Source organism: Balaenoptera musculus, chromosome 10 (assembly GCF_009873245.2).
Source record: "Balaenoptera musculus isolate JJ_BM4_2016_0621 chromosome 10, mBalMus1.pri.v3, whole genome shotgun sequence".
NCBI classification, from domain to species: domain Eukaryota; kingdom Metazoa; phylum Chordata; class Mammalia; order Artiodactyla; family Balaenopteridae; genus Balaenoptera; species Balaenoptera musculus.
Genome location: NC_045794.1, coordinates 94,092,386 through 94,111,386, shown reverse-complemented (window position 1 = coordinate 94,111,386; position 19,001 = coordinate 94,092,386). Strand labels below are relative to the sequence as shown.

Below are 19,001 nucleotides of genomic sequence, written 5' to 3'. Positions count from 1 at the left end.
ATGTGGGTAGGAAACACAATGAGATTCCCTTTGGCTCCGTGCCCTCCCCGGCATGCGGGCTGCACACAGACCCAAGCCACGGGCGCATGCAGGACCTGGGCGGGGAGATGTCCCTTCCCAGGCTGGGTGGGCAGGAGGCCAGCTCCAGCTTCAGCTTGGCAGCCAGAAGGGTAGAGTTGGTGAAAGGCTACTGTCTCTTCTGGTTGTAAAGATGCACACGTTAGAGAAAGGGAAGGGTTATTAGCTGAGGCCCAAGCAGGCACTGGGGGTTGTGTGGGACCCTTTACATGCTTAACCTCTGTAACTCCGTTATCCACCCTGGAAAGAACTATCATTATCCAGTACGTCCATTTCACAGATGAGGTCACCGAGGCCAGAGGAAGCTGTGACTCACCCGATGGGGCCCCAGGTTGGTGAGACTTCAAGAAATGTGGTCTGAGCCCCACCCCCAGGGTTGGGGGGAGCTGCTGTAAAGCTGAGTCTTTGGGAATCTGTACGTGTCTCAGGCTGGATGATCTCTGTGAACCCTTTCATCCCAGACCCTTGGATACCCAGCCAGGGTCGTCAAGAGGTGGGAGGGCTGAGGGGCTCTTGGTGAGAGGAGAGGACGGGGTGCAGGACGTGAAGCACCAGGAGGCCACCATCCCTGGTGACCTTTACAGACTGCAGACTGCTCCAAGAGGCTGAGATGACTAGCAGCCTCTGCCCTCCTACCCCACAGCCCAAGGTCTTCTTTCCAACAGGACAAGAAACATCCTACCCTCAGGGCTCCCACTCCGGCCCCCACCCTGTACCGTCTCCACCCAACCCAGAAGCCAGGGTCTCTAGAAAGCCCGACAGGCCAGGGAAGCAGCTCAGCCACCTGGGCCCTGCAGCAACCCCACCTCCCACCCCCCACCCCACCCGCGCCTCAGCCCTCCTACCTCTCCAGGCTCATCCAAGATTGACATCCATCCCTTCTTGAAGTTGAGCAGATCGGGCTATGGGGAGAGGAGGGGGCAGATGAGTCAGGCCCAGCAAGAACCAAAGGGGCCTGGGGAGGAAGGGGGGCTGCCCATCCTGCCCCCGAGTGAGGTCCTCGGAAGCCCGGAGGGAGGGCTGAGGGCCCAGGTAGCCCCCTAAATCCAGGCAGGCTCCCCAGCCACTGAGGCAGCCTTGGTCCCTTTCCCGAACATCCGGCAATCCCTGAGAGGTGGGCTGGGTGACTGGCCACCCACCACAGACCTCTGAGCTCCCTTCCCACCAGCCGGCTTCCTCACCTGAGAGTGGGACAGGGGGCAGGAGATCTCTGACTGTAAAAAGGGACCCTTAGAGAGCTCAGAGGACAGGCCAGATCAGCAGGGCTGAGCGAACCGTCCAGTTCTTCTCGCTGATGAGGCCCAAGTGGCCCAGCAGGACAATGCCTTAATGCTCCTACCCATTCCCAACCCACTAACCCTCCCATGGTCCAACCAGCCCTGCCTTTCCCTCATCTCCTGGAGAGCCTGAAAGATGGAGCCAGGCCCAGGATGAGGTCAGAGACCTCCTGGTCACCCCCTAGATCTCTGGAAGGGCCAGGGAGATGGCACCTCAGTCCCAGCAAGCCCTACCTGCCGGGTGCTGCTCAGGGGGGCACGGCCCCGGGGTCTGGGGGCTCCCAGCTGTAGCATGTTCCACGGGGGCCTGTGAACTAGGTCCCCCCACCTAACCCTAGATGACGAAACTGCTCATCCAGGCATTTTCTCTGGCCAGGCCTATCCACAGACCCTCCCTGCCTGCTGGGGAGACCACTCTCTCGTCTAAGTCCCGGTCCTCCTGCAAAGGTTCAGCTCGTGCCCACTGGCGGGCCAGGCTGGCCGGCAGGGAGGAGGCGGCCACCTGTTGCCATGGCTCTGAGCCCACCTATCAGCACCTGCATCACAGCCTCACCAGGCCAAGGTGTCCGGTTGCAGTGGAGGGAGCGGGTGGCATGGCTCAGTGGGGTGGGCGGCGATGGCGGTGGCGGCTGGAAACCTGGAAACTGGAGCCACCTGACCTGGCCACCTCCCCTGACCCGCCTTCCTGTCAGGGAGCCCCACTCTCCTCTTCCTCAGGTGGAGCAAGAGACCTGACAGGGGCTTGGGCCAGCGGCCTGGACATCTTGAGCCGTCTCCAGCCATGGCCTTGGGACCAGGGCCCCTGGATCTCGGCCGGCCGGCAGCCCAACTCCTGCATCGCAGCCCCTGCCCGGAGACCTGTCTGAGGGAAGGAACACAGGCTCTGCCCAGACCTGGGAAACCCCAGGCTGCGTATGCCCTGTCTGCTCTCTCTCCTTCCCCGCCCTGTTCCCCACGTGGGCCGGAAGCTGCTCAGGGTGGTTCCAAGCTAAGACTGAAGACCGGTAGCCACACTCAGGGCCACCAAGTCACCTGGGTCCACATGTAGATGGAGACCCCCCGTGGCCCCAGGGCCTGGCATGCTGTGGCCCCAGGGGAAACGTGCTGAATAAATATCCTCCCTCCTCTACCTCCCTGATCTAAATTCCTGTGCTTCTGGGGCAGTCCGCACTTCCACCTCCTCGCGCTGAGAATGAGAAGCCAGGCTTTCTGGGATGGACCACGGAGCTGGCATCACTGTGCTGACCCGAAGAGAGCCCCCGGAAAGGACAAGCAGATAACCCAGCCAATCGGACTGAGCTGAGCCAGGGCTGGGAGATCAGCGGTGGGCTTCCAGAGGCTGAGGAAGGGCAGGAATGACAGGCTGGGACCCTGAGGGCTGCCTGGGAAGTGGGGTCACGGTGACCTTCCTAAGTCACATCCCCTCCCTGAGCCCGGCTACCTGATGTGCCTAATGATAGCAGGGCCCTGCCCTCCCCCCAGTTCCGTGAGAGAACTGAATGGGCCACACATGGAGACGCCAGTACACACACACCACACACATGCTGCACACGTGCCGCATCAAGCACGAGATGGTGCGGTGACCTTGGGGAGAGTTTTTAAACCTGCTGGCAGGAGAGGTCCTGAAGTTACCTTGGAACCCCCCCGCCCAGGGGTCAAAAGGTCTGATAACATAAATCTCCTCCCCTGCACCTTCACGCGTGGCTCCTCAGGCCCAGACACCATTCCTCCTCCTGCAGGAAGCTCCCTTTCTCCTTTTTCCTTTCCGGAGCACTGACAGGTCCTCACAGTGGGCCCTCCTTCCTTTGGCCACAGGTCAGCACTGCCTCCCGCTGGCCTGGACCATCGACACAGCCTCCTGTAAGGACACTCTGGCAGGAGACCCGATCCAAAAGGCCAAATGTCACAAGCCGCTTAAAACCTCCAGGGATGGCTCCAGACGGCTTCAGAACAAGGTCCAGCTGCCTTAGAATGGCACAAAAGCTTCAACCTGGACTCTCCACTGCTTAGGGGGCCCCATGTTTATGTCATCACACATCCTCTCTGATGCCCAACACATCAGGACTAGTAGGGCCCTCCACACATGCCTGTGTCCTCTGCTTGAAATACCAGGCCTCCTCTTCCTCCTCCTTCGACCAGGCAAACCCCTTCTCATGCCTTAAGACCCGGCTTAATTGCCACGCCAGAGGTCCCTTTCCCAGTACACACCACACACCACACCAGACGACCTCCCACGGCCTCTGTTGCATCTGTGATTGTCTTGAAGCCATTTACTTATCCCTCACAGGCTAGACTAGAAGCAACTCAGTCAGGGACATGTACTGTTCATGCCCCAAGACCCGAGGACTCAGGGAACATTCGTAAAAATTTCTTTCTTTCTTCTTCTTTCTTTTTTTTTTTCCTCTCTCTCTCTTTCTTTTTTTTTTTTTTCTTTTGGAACCAGGCCCCTGTTCTACGCCAGGAAATCAGCTGTGAACAAGAGATGTGGCCCCTGCCCTGGTGAAAACTCAGGACAGAAACAGACAATAAACAAGCGAACAGGTATATAATTTGATGCCAGCTAGCAGCTGGGGAATGAAGCTCCAGGGGCAAGGCTGCACCCGGCTAACGCAAAAGGAGGTGGAGCAGATCCTGACTCCAGGCCTGGCTTCCTGAAGCCTCTAAGCATTTACCCAGTCACAGCACCTTTGCCACTTGCTCGTTCAGATTCCTGAGGTCGGGGAGATGGGGCCAGGAGAGAGGAAAAGGGTATGAAGAAGAAACAGGAAGGACACCGGCCTGGAGCAGGCTCAGGTCTGAAAGCGGCCAGGATGAATCCGGTAAACACTGTCAAAGGTGATTGTGAGCCTCCCCTCCGCTCCAAAACCTTTCATGGCTCCCCAGCGCCCCTGACCAAAGCCCAAGCTGCTCCTCCTGGCCTTTGAGGCCCTCCTTCCCAAGTCCCTTTTCTATGTTTTCACCATTTAATTCCCCGAATATGGCCACCAGCCTTTGTCCACACTGTCCCTCCTCCCCCAGTCCACCTCCACCTGACAAGTCCCAGGAGGACATCTCCCTTGGGAAGCCCCCTCCCATCAGCAGGGATGTGCTGTCTTCCTCCACATGCTGCTTCTAGCAGCCTTACCCCTGTTCAGTGTGTGCTTCCCCAGGAAAGGCAACTGTGTACATTTCTTATCTCATCCTGAGAGAAGACTGGGACAGACCTGGTTACAAATTCTGGCTTGGCCAGGGCCCAGCTGTGTCACCTGGGGCCTGTAACTTCACCTCTCTACACCTCAGTGTCCTCATCTGTTAGATGGGGAGTTACCATCAACCTTCAGGGTTCCATTGTGGTAATGTGAAAGCACCCAGTTCAGGGCCTGGCAGGCACCCAGTCAACAATGAAACCACCCCCACTAGCCTGCCGGTGGGGGGGGGGGCCGCCAAGACGCTGACTCAGCTCCTCCCCCCACATCCCTCTCTACTCCTCCCTGACAGGGAAGGGGAGGCTGCTGACAACAGGAAGGGCCAGCAGAGAGGTGGCAGGATGTGCAGAGCCTGAGGAAGTCCAGGCAGTGAGCAGGTCATCACACTCACAGGGGCAGGGCCCCTGCATACACCACCCTGCTCAACTCTCCCCACCCTCCTCATCAGGCTGTCAGAGCCTCCCTAAGGCACTTGCCAGAAGCCAAAAGCAGTCCTGCCCCTCTCTTCCAGAACATCACAGTCAAGGGGCCAGAGTGACGTGGAAAAGGGCTACTCCTTCCCTTACACTCAGGGTAACCTCTGGCAACTCACCAACGCCCCTCCCCAGGCCTCAGTTTATCCGACTGTAAAATGGGAGTAATGGTGAACTCAGCTATGAGGTGCAATATGATAAATAAGGCACATGTATTGAGAGAGCTTGGGTAGGGCTCATCCCCAAGAGAAAGACAAATCCCTGCCATCGTGTTCCCCACCCCCAATAGCGGGCCTGCCCCACCCAAGGTCCCAGGGCCACTGGGAAGTGGCAAGCCCGGGAGAACATGGTATCCTGCTGCTTCAGAAGTCCCAGGATGGGCTCTGGTCAGGATGGGACGAGGCGGCGCCTTCTCACCCACCCAACCTCCGGCCAGCGCCCACACAGGCGTACAGCCTTCCCAGGCCCACATCAGCGCGACCCATCCGAACCAGGGAGCGCCTCTCTCCAGGCCCCGGCGAAACCCAGATCCAGGCCAGGCCCACCTCCGCTCCTCCCGTGGCCCAGAACCCTGAGAGACCCTACGGATCTGGCAGCTTAGGGGAATCAGATCAGGTTTTCACACTAAGGGGGGTAGCTGGAAGGGAGAAGGCAAAAGGCCACCCGGACTCTGTCCGTGATTGGTCCCGCAAAAGCGAGGGGGTGGTGCCTGGGACCGAGAGTTCCCATCTTCTCGGGGGTTGCCCGGGCTTCTGGCCCGGAAAGGTGAGGCGGAGGCCGGGGGAAGGTGAGGCAGGACGGCTGACCCGTGCCGCCGGGGTCGCCCTGTCTTCCGGCCGAGACCTCCTCTCGCCTCCGAGAAGTGAGGAGGGGGCTGTCCAGGAGGGGAGCGGCTCGGCTCTGGCTCTGGCCGTTGCTCTCATCCGGACCTGGGGCGCATAGGGGCTGCCCCCCGGGGAGGCACTCACCGTCATGGCGGCACCCCGGGGCGGCGAGAGCAGGAGGCAGGAAGGTGGAAAGGGCTCTCGGGCCGGGCTCAGCGGCGCGGGAATCCCGCCGCCGCCGCCGCCGCCGCCCCTCTCGGCCACCCGCCGCCGCTCGTCCAGCCCTTCCCTTCCCCGGCGCTGCCCCGGCCCCTTCCATCCGCCCATAAAACTTTTTTTTTTTTTTTTTCAAACTTCCTGGGAGGACCCGGGCGGGCCAATGGGCGGCGGGGAAGCCGGGACAAACAGTGGCGGGGGCCGCGGGTGGGCCAATAGGAGCGCGGGAGGGGCCCGGGGGCGGGGGCTGCCGCAATGGGACGGGTGAGCTGGGGCAGTCCGGGCGGGCGGATGGGGGCGGAGGGAAGTGAGGGCGGGCCGAGCTCTGACGGCGGGCAAGCTGGGAGGAAGGAAGGGCCTAGCGTGCAGGTGACTCCGTCGGGCCACGGCTAGGGAGTGCGGGGTGGGGGCAGCCGGGTGTGGCACCCTCGTCGTCCAGCAACGGCTCCCGACCCACGCCAACCGCCGGACGGAGCGATGGGTCCATTAGGCCTCGGCGCCTCGGTTTGATGGTGACATGGGCAAAGCACCCGTTACTACCAATTCAGCGGGTCCCACACGCCAAGCCCCGCTCGTTACCCATGTAATGGACTTTCATCCTTACCACAAACCCGACAGGTGATATCCTTGTCCGCATTTTACTAATGAGAAAACGGAGGCTCAGAGAGGTGAGCCAACTTGCCCAGGGTCACACAGTAAGCAGAGACGGGATTCCTAGCAAGTAATCTAAGCACAAAGTGAGTTCTGGAATGGGTAGGGCCTTCCCTAAACGTGCCTTCCTCACCGGGGGTCTTTCTCGCCTTAAGAACCTCATTTTGGGTTCTTGGGTGTGGGCTATACCCGTTTCTCACTTTCCCAGAACACTTGGTGGTTTGTAAGAGTACTTTTGCCCTGCAGAAGCTCCTCTAAGCCCGCAGCTGAGGAGGTACTGTGGTGGAATTTGTTGGTAAATGCATGAGGTGGCTTATGGGGCATTGTGATTTAAACCCTGTGTTACCTTAAGCAAGGTCCTTAACCTCTCTGTGCCTCAACTTCATCCTCTGTAAAATGGGATAATGCTGTTATCTCACAGGCTACTGTAAGGATTAAGTGTTAATTTAAGTAAAGCACCTAGAACAACCCCTTTATCCCTAGTTAGCTCTCCTTAGGTAGGGGCGCAGGGGAGCTTGGAATAATTACCACTTCAGTGATTCTGCCGTCTCAGTTTGGGGTTTGAAAATCATTGCTGTCATGATTATAATCACTATCCCCATTTCACAGATAAACAGAGGCCCAGGGAGCTGAAGTTTTCCCAGCATTTCCCGTTGGAATTCTCTCCTCCACCCTGAGGAATGAGACCAAGGGTAAGTCCTCCTAGACACTGGCCTTCTGGCATCCCTGTGCTGAGTGTTCCCACCCTACCCTGTACCTCACTCAGGCATTTGGTCCTTGGGAGAGTGCGTGGACAAACAGAACACCTCAGCTACCACCAATGCCCTACCGCAGTGGCGTGGACACCTGGCAGTACCAGCCTCCTCGCTGGTTTCCTGGCCTCTGGGACTCCCTTCTAGTACCCTCAACACAGATGAGAACACTCCCCTGCTCAAAGTTCTTCACCGCTTCTCCACTGCTGATAGCCCCATCCCTGTGCCCGCAGTCCTGTCCATTATCATCTGGCCCCGGCCTGCTGTCCTCTATCATTAGACACACACATTTCACGTGCTAGGGCTACACAATGCTGGGAAATCCCAGAACAAGCCAGGTCCTCTGTACCTCCGTAACTGCACATGTTGTTCTGTGCCATGCCTGGAACACTTGCCCTCCTGTCCTCTTATGCCCCAACACACACACACTCACTCTCTCCCTTCCCTCCCTCCACATGTTTGTTTGCCTGGAAAATTCCTCCTTACCCTTCAAGTCTCAGTCCAAAGGAAGCCAGAGTGCCCCCAGCACAGACTTAGAATCTCCTTTCCCAGGGCTGCCTGTGTGAACTCCCTGCCCAGAGCTCCCTGCATCTGTACACTCCCCAACTCAAGTGATGACCACACAGTGTTCTAATCAGTTATATGTCAGTGTCCTCACAAGCCGTGAGCTCCTTGTGGGCAAGAACAGAGTGGTTTTTGTGTATATCATGGTAAGCCTAGGGCCTCAGCCCACATTAGGTCCTTAGCAAACATTGGTCGAGTGAATGAATGCACAAATGAAGGAATGACTGCCTTATTGCAACTTGCCCTGGTAAGACAGAGATGGCACAGCTTCAGGGACCCAGGAGTGACTTATTAAACAGAGCCACCAAACCCTGGGGTTATCCAGTCTCAAAGCGTTACTCTATTGAAGATAACAATGTGAGGCTCAGAGAAGGGAGACAATGGCCCAAAGTCACACAAGTTAGGAGCAGAGACAGAACTCAAGCCCAGGCTTCCTAGCTCTTGACCTTGGACTAATTTCACTGTCCAGCCCAAGAGATGTGTGAAGCTGCTTTAAGTAACTGTCTGGGTGGCTCCACTAGCAGTTCTATCTCTCAGCTCCTGATTTTCCTCATTCCCAGGTGAGAGAATAGCTGCAAATTCATTGAGCCTCAGTTGCCACATCTGTCCAATGGAGGAAATCTGCAGAGACTCTCAGGGCTGCAAGGAGGACTCAGGGAGATACGGATGCACAGAGGTGGGGGGGTGGGCTCTGAAGTCGGCCAGAGCAGGGTTCAAATCTTAGCTCTCCCCCATTGTGTGACCTGGAACAAGTGAGTTTCATTCCCTCATCTATGAAATGGACAATATGAACCGTACCTAGTATGCCTAGTGGTGAGGATTCAATGCAATTAGATGTGCCATGCACTGAACACAGAGCTGAGCACATAGTAGGTGCACAATAAATGCTGGCTATCATCACCATCATCATCATCCCAGAGTCCATTTCCCCATTTCTCTCCCCCTTCTCTCCAGCCAAAAACTTACCTGCCCCCTCCTGCCGGAACTGCTGTGTGTTAGTGACCTTTAGTTAGGTTGATAAGGTAATTCCTGCCCATGGCTTGAAGATACCACTCTGCCCAGATAACCACGTTTGCCCGTTTACCCTTGTGCCTTAACCCCCAAAGAGCAGCAGCGAGGAAATTAAGAAGTGTATGGAGAAGCTAGTGTTTGGACGCCCCTCCCACCCCGTACCCCACCCCATCACACCTCTGTGCATTCTGATTTCCCTGAGCCTTCCCTGCAGCCCTGATCATCTCCATAGATTTTTTTTTTCCCCATTAGACAGATGTGGCAACTGAGGCTTGGTGAGTTTGGCTGCTGCCATTCTCGCATCTAGGAATGAGGAAAATCAGGAAGAGGCCAGTTCCTCTAAACCAGGGGTCCCCCAACCCCCAGGCTGTGGACTGGTACCGGTCCTTGGCCTGTTAGGAACTGGGCTGCACAGCAAGAGATGAGTGGCAGGCGAGCGAGCGGAGCTTCATCTGCCGCTCCCCATCGCTCCCCATCGCCTGCATTACTGCCTGAACCATCCCCCCACACCGCCTGTCCATGGAAAAATTGTCTTCCACAAAACCGATCCCTGGTGCCAAAAAGGTTGGCGAACGCTGCTCTAAACCATAGCTGTGCGACCTCGGGCAAGTCTACCTCACCTCTCTGAGTGCTGGTCCCTTCATCTGTAGAATGGGTGTACGGGCTCTCAGCCTAGAGCTAGACCCCAAGCCGATGAGAGTATGAGAGTCAGCCTGTCACTGAGAGAAGAGACCCCATGAGCCAGGCTGTGGCTCCTGGAGATGGCCAGGCCTCTTCCCTCCCACCGTGAAGGGGGCAGGAGAGCACAAGTCACAGCTGCCTCCCCTCCCCGCCCTTGAGAAAACCATGAACCAGAGGCCTGAGTGTTTATAGCCCTCTCTGGGCAGAGAATGGGTTACGTAATGCCAGATGTTTGTGCAACTGGCTCAGACCCAGGTCTGAGACACACTTTGCAATCCCAGAGCCCCTCGCAGGCCCTCCCTCCCTCTCACCCTTGCCCCCAGCCTGGCTCCCCTTGGCCTATTTGCTGATTGGGAGCTTTCAGCTGGGTGGATTATTCCATCACCCCTCACCCTGAAAGCTGAAAACAGCCCCAGCCTGGTCCTGCAGGTGGGACGTCCCCCTCGCTGCAGAGACCACGGAAGCTCTGGGCTCTGCTTCCAGCTCTCCTTCCTCACTTGGGGCCTCCACATCTTTCCCTCTCAGCCCCTACTGGCTCTTCTTTGACTGACACCAGCCTCCTCCCTCCCCTTCCCCACTCTCCCCACCCTCACCCCACCCCCACCCCACTGGAGCCAGCCTACCCTTTGCCACCTGAGGACCCCCAGAGACAGCAGGAACGGATTGAACAGCGTGGGACGGTCCCCGGGCATCCGCCATGAGGTCACCAGTCGGCCCTTGAGTGGGCTCCCAGCCTTGCCCTCCGCTGGCCTCTTGTCTGCCTGTCAAACAGGGTCCAGTGTTGGCCCCCATGTCCCTTTGGTGGGATGGGGGTGTCCCTGACGACAGCCTCCCCTGCCCATGCTGCCATGCCCACCTCAAAGGCCCAGGGTTGCCATCTTTCTCCTCTCCCAGAACTGCCGAGGTGGACTGCCACGTGTTCACACCGCGTGGTGTTGGTTGACAGGGCTCCTGGGGCTCAGCGCCCTTGGGGATGTGCACTTCTCCACCCTCAGGTCAGACCCCAGGTGGCCCGCGGGAGGGGAGTGCGGACCACAGATGTGTATTCAGCCCGAATAAGGTTTTCAGATGATTTTGCATTAGGTTCCAGTGTTAAATAATCAAGTGGTTTAACACATAACTACATATTTCCAGCTCCTCTTGAAATATCTAAAGATGGAGAAACTCTGGGCTCCTCTTCCCCAAGGCAACAACCCTCTGGAGCCAAGGGGTCAGTCAAGGGCCCCCTAATCCTGAGTCCCCCATCTGCCTACTCTCCTCACCTTTGTGAAAGGAATGAGTCACAGACCTCTACAGCCACACGCCCGGCAGAGTCCCCAGTGCACCCTCTTTGGAGTCATCCTTGTTGGGGAAACTGAGGCCCCAGTGAAGCAGAGGCGTTTGCCCAAAGTCACAGAGCAAGTTACTGGCAGAGGCAGGGCAGAGCCCAGGTGTCCCAACTCTTCAGAATCCAGAGATTCTCTGGATGTGGGACATGAAGCATCAAAGCACAGATCCAGGGGGCTTTGGGGGGAAGGACTGCCCCCACCCTGCACCACATCGCCATCACAGCCCTGACCACTAGACCGTGGGCTCCATGCTGGCGCTTCATTTCGCCTCTGGCCCACACCCAGGCATACAGAAGGTGCTCACGAAGGGTATGTGAATGAATGAATGAGGCAGTTATCAATTCTGTCCAGTCCAGGCTTCCTGGGGGTGGATTGAGAGGTTTTCTGGGTTGCTGGGGCAGGCCCATTTCATGGAGACTAGAGGGGGACCCCTGTATTGCTATTTCCTCTTTGTTCACAAAACTCTAGCCCCAGGAAGTATGAAGAAATAATCCAGAAAGAGGAAGAGCAAAGTTCCCGGAGTCCCTGTGAGAGCTGGAAGTGCTTTTAGTGACCAGTCCCCGTCCCCTCCCATTTCACAGATGGGAAGACTGGCCCACCAAGCAGTTAGAATGCTGCTTCTACTATGCGAGGCCACGCAGGCAATCAGGGCAGAGCCAGGAAGCGGTGTTGGGGGTAGCAGAGAGAGCGCTGGGTAGGGGGTCCTGAGCCCTGGGTCCTAATATGAGCCCAACCACCGACCGGCTGTGTGATCTGAGATGACTGCCTACCCCTCCTTTCCTCATCTGCACAGTCACGGGTTGGGCAGAATCCCCCCAGCTCTGACTAGCGGCAGGGCCAGACTTGGGGGCTCCAGACTGCCAGACAGACACCCCCCCCGCCCCCCCCGCCCCCCCCCCCCCGTCACACCCGGCTTCTCAGGAGGCGGCATGGGGAACAGCAGAACAACAGCAGGATTAGAAAAGCACAGCCTCAGACAGCCTGGTGTTCTTCTCCTCGCCTCCCGCTGCCCCAGGCCCTCAGCTCTGACCTCACCTCTCTGGAGGCTGCGGGTGATGAGAACAGTCTGTTTGGCAGGTCTGTGGGGAGGGGCGGGGCAGAGCATGTGCTCCAGCTGCAGCCAGGCCTCAGAGCGGCCTCGGCGGGTCCCACCCCTTGCACACATCTCTCCCGCCCCAGGACCCTGGAGCTCCTCCAGGCCCCGCTGACTTCTGTACCTCCTCGGCCCTCTTCAGTGCTTCTCTGGCTCCAGCTCCTGGAAGCTGTACCCTTTCTCCCAGCCCGGCCAACCCTCCAGAATCAGGAGGACCTTGCCTTCAGAGACCATCAGGGCCAAACTGCCATTTGCCCAGGGAAGGGCAGCGACCTTCTCAGGGCATCCTAGCAAGTTGAAAGCAGAGCCCTAGGCTTCTGACCCTAGGACTGTCCACCCACCCAGATGAGGTGGCCCCGCTGCCAGCTCATCTAGAGCCCCTCTTCTCGATGTCCCCCTGGCAGAGCCAGCCTTGCTCTGGATGACCCCAGAGCTGATCTGAGGACCTCAGCCCGCCTCCAACCTGATTTCCCCTCCCCTCCCCTCCCTCTGTGCCGCACCCATGACCCAGCTACCGAGTCTGCCTGCTTCTGGTCAGCCAGTGAGTCTTGGCCTCTGCTTCCTGCTGACTCCTCAGGCTCCTTTGATTGGAACTGGAGGTAAGAAAGAACACAGCTTAGGTCAGATTATTCCCCAGGTCCCAACTTCTTATGCATCCATTCATCATCCATCCATCTAACATCCATCTGGAATCCAACATCAATAGACCCATGTATCCATCCAACCATCCAGAATCCATCCTATGTCATCCACCCACTCATCTAGCCAACATCCATTATCCCAATACACCCGTCCTCAATTTATTCAGCATCTATTCATCCATCCCACATCCACGGGACTTCCCTGGTGGTGCGGTGGTTAAGAATCCGCCTGCCAATGCAGGGGACATGGGTTCGATCCCTGGTCCGGGAAGATCCCACATGCCGTGAAGCAACTAAGCCCATGAGCCACAACTACTGAGCCCGCGTGCCTACAGCCTGTGCTCTGCAACAAGAGAAGCCACCGCAATGAGAAGCCCGTGCACCGCCACAAAGAGTAGCCCCCACTCACCGCAACTAGAGAAAGCCCGCACACAGCAACGAAGACCCAACGCAGCCAAAAATAAATTAATTAATTAAAAAAAAAACTGTGTCCACGTATCCTTCCTCAATCCATCCAACATCCATTCATCCATCTACCCATCCTTCCAACATTCATTCACCATCCATCATCCATATTCCACATTTACCCATCTATACAACATCTATCTATCCAGCACCCATCATCTGTTCCATTCATCACCCGTCTATCCATTCATCCATCCACCCATCTGTCATCCATCCAACATCTGTTTCTCATTTGTCCAACATATATCATCTATCCATCACCCGTTCACACATCTGCCATCCATCATTCATCCATCAACTACCCACGGACCTACCCACCCTCCGTCTGTTTCTTGCAAGCCCTCAAGCATCCATGTATTCACTGATCAACCAGCCACTGAGCTCATCTCCTTTGTGTGAGACCCTGGGCCATGGGCCAGAGGTACAGAGATAAAGTGGGTGCAGCTCCTGCCCGCATGGAGCTCATGTTTTTTAAGGGAAAATGACAACTGAGTGTGACCAGATGAAGAGTAGAAGAACTACCAAGCCCGGAAGGGAAACATCACGAATCCAGGGGTGGCGTGAGTATTCAGGGAAGGCGTCTCAGAACAGGGCAGCTGATCTAAGACTCAAACACTGAACAGATGTTTGGTGAGTGAAGAGGGAAGGGAAGAGCTTCCTAGGCCAGAAACAGCAGGCACAAGGGCAGGGAGATGTGCTCACAGAGCTCTGCAGCCAGCTTAGCACAGCTAGAGGGCAAATTGGAGTGGAAGGAAGGCCAGGAGGCCTTGAATGCCATGCCAAAGATTTCCTAGAGGTGACCAGCTGGAGCCCCAGCAGGACCTGGTGAATACCTCTGCTGTGTCATCTGTGAAATGGCCTGAAGCACCTGGTGCTCCTGCCCCTCCCCAGTCACCATCTCCTAACCTCCCAGGGACCCCTGAGCCTCACCATGGAGTAACTCTAGCTAGAGAATCTCTCTTTCATCCCTCTTCTCTTTTGACCAGACCAGCCTGCAGCATCCCAGCATCCGCTGGGACGCAGCATCTTCTCCTTGAGCTGCCTGTGGTGGTCCACCTGCCTGCCCAACAAGCCTGATAGCAACCTCTCACGTGGGGCCCCAAGTCCCCTCTTGGTCCTGAGGGCAGGACCAAGCTGGCTCATCCCTGCGTCTCTGGTGTCTGTGCATTGAGTTGATCAGGGGAGAAATCGAGAGCAGCCTCAGGGAAATGCAGGGAAGGGGGCTCCCTAGTCCTTCCATGGGCTCAGAGGCTCCACAAAATAGTGGTTAAAAGCTTGGGCTTTTCCAAGACATGGAAACAACCTAAATGTCCATCAACAGATGAATGGATAAAAAAGATGTGGTGTATATACACGATGTGGTGTACACACACACACACAGGAATACTATTCAGCCACAAAAAAGAATGAAATAATGCCATTTGCAGCAACATGGATGGACCTAGAGATTATCATACAAAATGAAGTAAGTCAGAAAGACAAATACCATATGATGTCACTTATATGTGGAATCTAAAATATGACACAAATGAACATATCTACATAACAGAAACAGACTTACATTCATGACTTGTGGTTGCCAAGGGGAAACGGAGGTGGGGAGGGAAGGATTGAGAGTTTGGGATTAGCAGATGCAAACTCATATATATAGGATGCATAAGCAACAAGGTCCTACTGTATAGCACAGGGAAGTATATTCAATATCCTATGATAAACCATAATGGAAAAGAATATGAAAAAGTATATATATGTATAGCTGAGTCATTTTGCTGTACAGCAGAAATTAACACAACATTGTAAATCAACTATACTTCAATAAAATTTTAAAAAGTAAAAACTCGGGCTTTGGAGTCAATACTTTGATCTCGTTTCTCTCGACTTATACATGTGTGACCCCCAGCAAATGCTGAATGAGTCTGGGCCTCGTATCTAGCTGAGGCACATGTGGCAAAGCGTGCGAAGCCCCAAGGCCAGGGCCCGGCACACCATAAGCCCTCCCCTGTCATCCGTGGGGGAGGCAGTACTGGGCTGCACATTGCGGAGATGAGGAGGGTTTGGATGAATGGGCAGGAGCTGCCGCATCGCCCCAGTGGTGCCTGTCAGGGAAGTAGTTGGTCCCGTTTTACAGAGGAAGACCAGGACCAAGAGAGTCTGGGTGTCCAAAACCACCTGCTGCATTCCTGGTGAGCTGAGGCCAGGTTGCAGGGTTCTGGCCTCCAGGACCCTTGCCACCGACCATCTTCAGATAAATGCTCTGGGCGGCACCAGAGCACCACTGACTCAGTGACCCTGCCCCTGGGCCAAAGAGACAGGGAGGGATTTGGTGAGCACCTACTATGTGCCAGGCACTGGGCCTACCTTACATATAGGCCCCCATTTAAGCAGCTGTCTCAGCAGCCAGCTCAGCCCAGTGAGCATTTATGCAACCCCTTCTCTGTGCCTGAGAGGAGCTGTATGGGCCAGAGAAAGGTAAGTGAAGCTGTCAAGCTTCACTCCTGGACTTTAAGGAACTTGGAATACAACAGTGGGGAGGGGACACGACCACGTTGGCTGCAGTCCCACACAGGGCCAGGTAGAAGCCACCAGAGGCAACACAAACCAAGTACTGTAGGGCCAGGAGGGGAGAAGGCCCTGGCCAGTGCATCCTGCTTGAGGCCTCAGGGTGATCTGCACAGAGTAGACCTGGGGTCCACCCCTACCCTGGCCCTGACTAGCTGTGTGATCTTGGGTGAGTGGCTTAACCTCTCTGTGTCTCAGTTTCCTTGTCTGTAAATAAATAGTGCCTTTTTCATCAGACTGCTGTGGAGATTAAATGAGGAAAATACCATAAAACATTCAGACCAAGGCTTAGCACACAGTAAGCGCTCAAAAAAAGTGCTCTCATTATCACTGTGCAGTTTGTGCTAGGGAAAGCTTTTGGTCGGGAGGGAGGATTGTGTGCAGGAGCTGAGGGGAGGCCTTTCGGGACACTTGTGTGGGGTGGGACTGACTTTCAGGCTGCCCCTCGGAAGTGAGACTGACTTACCTCCCATTGTAGCGAGCCGGGGCCCTCTGCAGAGCTCCTGCCCCTCAGCTGGCCTGTCTCCTCCAGACCAGCCATAGTTGAGGTCTCTGGTCCACTTGTCACGTTGGTCTTTGGCCACTGGGTGGAGATGCCGGCAGGGCTGGGCGGCTGGGCGGAGCTCTGGGGCCACTGCCCAGGGCTGTACCCGTTGACTAGGGTAGCTCCTGCCCCTCCTTCAGACTGGGTGTGTCGCTCTGGCTCCAGCTCCAGCATACCCGTCGTGCCTGGGGAAATTGTGCCCGGGCCACCCCAGTGTCCGGCCGAGTCCCGGCGGGGCAGCTGGGCCTGCAGGAGCTCCAGGAGGCCTTCCCAGTCCAGCCTCGGAAGAGCGGAGGCGAGCGTCGGCTCCTCCGAGTGGGTCCAGGCCCCCTCTCTGGGTGCCCCGAGCAGGCCCACCAGGTCCCTCCAGTCAGGCTCGGCTTGCCTCTCAGGGCCGTGCAGGTGTGGACAGGCTCCCTCAGCCCCCCAGCCCATGGCAGGGGGTGTCTCAGGCCTCCGGGGTTTCGAGAACTCTCCTGGGCCTGCCCTGGAGTTCTCTGGGGGCCTCAAAGGCTGGTGAGGACTGGACAGCTCCTGCAGGCTGCCCCAGCCCCGCTGAGCTGGCCTGTCAGGGGGCTCCCATGGCCCACCCCTGGGGGGTTCCTCCCAGGCCTCTGACTGCCCCCTGTGGCAGGGGGGGCCACCCAGCAGCTTCCAGCTCTCCTCAGACTCCCTGGGAGGGCCCCTCCATGTTTCCTCTGGGGCTCTGGCAGCCCCCCGGCTGGGCCCCCCAAGTCCTAGCCAGCCCCCCGGGCCTGGGCCCTCCTCCTGCCTGCCCCAGCCTCTCTCCAGGTGTCTGTGTGGGTCCCCGGATCCTAGCGGCTCCTCCTGACTCCGCCACCCTCCCAGAGGCTGTCTTGGGCCCGCCCGGCCACTTTCCAGAGGTCTCTCTGTCCGCTGCTCCCTCTCAGGAGTCCTGGCTGACGTCCTCGGGGGCGGCGAGGACCCCTGGAGCCGCCGCTCCCCCTCAGGCCGCCTCTCGGGGCTCCTGGGATGAGGGGGCTCTGCTCGGCTCCGCCGGGCCGGTTCTGCCTGCTTCGCGAGGGGCTTGGTTACCTGAGGATGAGGTGAGGGGGCGGGTGAGGCTCCAGGACCTTGACTGGGTGGTGTCTGTCTAGGAGGACAGCAAACTGGGGTCTTAGCCAGGCTTCAGGGAGTTGCAAGCTCTGTCCTCACAGCAGGCTGGATTAAAGCAGGTCAAAAAGTACCTAGGGTCTCTGGCTTCCCTCCCTGGGGGTGTCAGCCCTTCCCTCTCACCCACCTTCCTCAGTTCCAGAAAAAGATCTGCAAACAGCTGCTCACTTTCCGGACTTCCCCCTCCCCCGCAAGATATTGATTCCAACCTGGGCTATCAGGTGCCGGAATTTCCACCACCAATACTCCATTCACTGGATGGGGCCCTGCCATCTAAGAGTTTCTTTAAAAATACCAATCCCCACCCTGGAAGAGACAGCCCTTAGAGCTGGACTGACTGTATGGGGAGGTTTTCCCTGAAAACTTCTCAAGATGGCAGGTGCCTAATGAAGGACGGGGACAGCATGGAAGGGCCATCTTCAAGATGGACTGATTGGGGTCTGTCTCAGTTTTGCTGGCTCTTTGGGAGAGGGAGGAGCTGGACGCCCATGATTGGGACTCTGACCCTTTCGTAAAGAACCTCCCTTCCCAGGACCCCCACACAGCACCTGGGGGAGGGGAGAAGCTGTGGCTCACCCCTTGGGGGTGCAGGGGCCCCAGGCAGGCTGGCAGTGCTCACCTCCCTGCTGAGGGCAGGGCTGGACTGTCTTCGGAGAGGTTGGCTCTGAACTTGGCTGGGCCGCCGCGACCGCCCCTCATCCCGGGTCTGGAAGGCCCCCGGTGCCTCGGACTTCCTATGAGCAAACGCACCGCCCCTCTGAGGGCCCTTGGGACTGTCCCACTCCCGGCACCCCAGCTCCTCTACTCCCACCCCCAGTGGAAGAGATGTAGCAGATCCAGGGACCCACCACAAGCTCGTTGAAGGGCCTTAAGTGAGGGAGGATCCTTTCAGGGCCTCAGTTTCCCCTTCTGCAAAATGGGGATAGTCGACACTGCCCTATTCTACCTGCCTCATGGGGCTGTTGTGAAGATGAAATGAGAAAAGGGGTGGGCAAAGGTCGGGGAGCTCAGCCTTGGCCTTGACTGCCTGGCCGCCACCCCACTGGCAGCCCACAGTTCACCCTCAGACAAAGGCTAGACTGGTCCTTGTGGGAATTAAGATTTATTGAGCACCTACTGTGTCCCAGGCAGTGTGCATGCATGATCATAATGGCAAACATTTATGGAGCACTTCCTGTGTCCCAGGCACTTGTACTATCTCATTTCAACTCCTGCAATCCATGAGGTGGAGACAGGAGATGCAGAATGTCATATGCCCCCATATTCCATTCTTTCTGTCCATATGGTAAATTTTGGACTTCCCAGGCCAACCTGTTTTTCCCCTCAGTACTAGCTGCAGCCATCTAGCTGTTGGTTAAAGAGCTCTTAGCAAGATCAGAAGGAAGAAACATCCTCTTTTCCCCACAACTCCAGAAAGGCCAACATAAAACCGTCCATGCAAATGTCATTTCTAAGACACCCAGACTTCAGGCATTGTTGCCACGTCTGACGAAGACAACCTCTAAACTGTAGAAAGTCCCTAGTT

General features: G+C 56.9%; 1 protein-coding gene and 1 long non-coding RNA gene across 11 annotated transcripts in view; one reads left to right on the top strand and one right to left on the bottom strand.

The window, feature by feature from the left end:
* Positions 1–19,001, bottom strand: part of LOC118901782 (TRIO and F-actin binding protein) — a 58,490-nt gene that overhangs the window by 17,935 nt on the left and 21,554 nt on the right. For 4 of the 8 annotated variants that reach the window (XM_036865374.1, XM_036865371.1, XM_036865372.1 and 1 more), the window contains 4 exons: positions 18,096–18,210; positions 16,265–17,398; positions 12,649–12,726; positions 924–980 (listed from right to left, as the gene is read on the bottom strand). In XM_036865374.1, coding sequence (XP_036721269.1) covers positions 924–980; positions 12,649–12,726; positions 16,265–17,398; positions 18,096–18,210 — 1,384 coding nt within the window. Of the gene's footprint in view, positions 1–923; positions 981–1,908; positions 1,966–5,981; positions 6,165–10,335; positions 10,474–12,648; positions 12,727–16,264; positions 17,399–18,095; positions 18,211–19,001 lie in introns of those variants that run through there. The other 4 variants (XM_036865376.1, XM_036865379.1, XM_036865378.1 and 1 more) reach the window with 3 other exon arrangements.
* On the top strand, positions 6,355–13,035 carry LOC118901785. Of its 3 annotated transcripts, none has more exons than XR_005021467.1 (4): positions 6,355–6,422; positions 7,314–7,396; positions 12,711–12,732; positions 13,016–13,035. It is a non-coding gene; the product is annotated as an uncharacterized LOC118901785 (long non-coding RNA). The 3 variants fall into 3 exon arrangements; XR_005021468.1 differs by lacking the exon at positions 6,355–6,422 and adding an exon at positions 6,470–6,671; XR_005021469.1 differs by lacking the exons at positions 12,711–12,732; positions 13,016–13,035 and adding an exon at positions 8,581–8,672.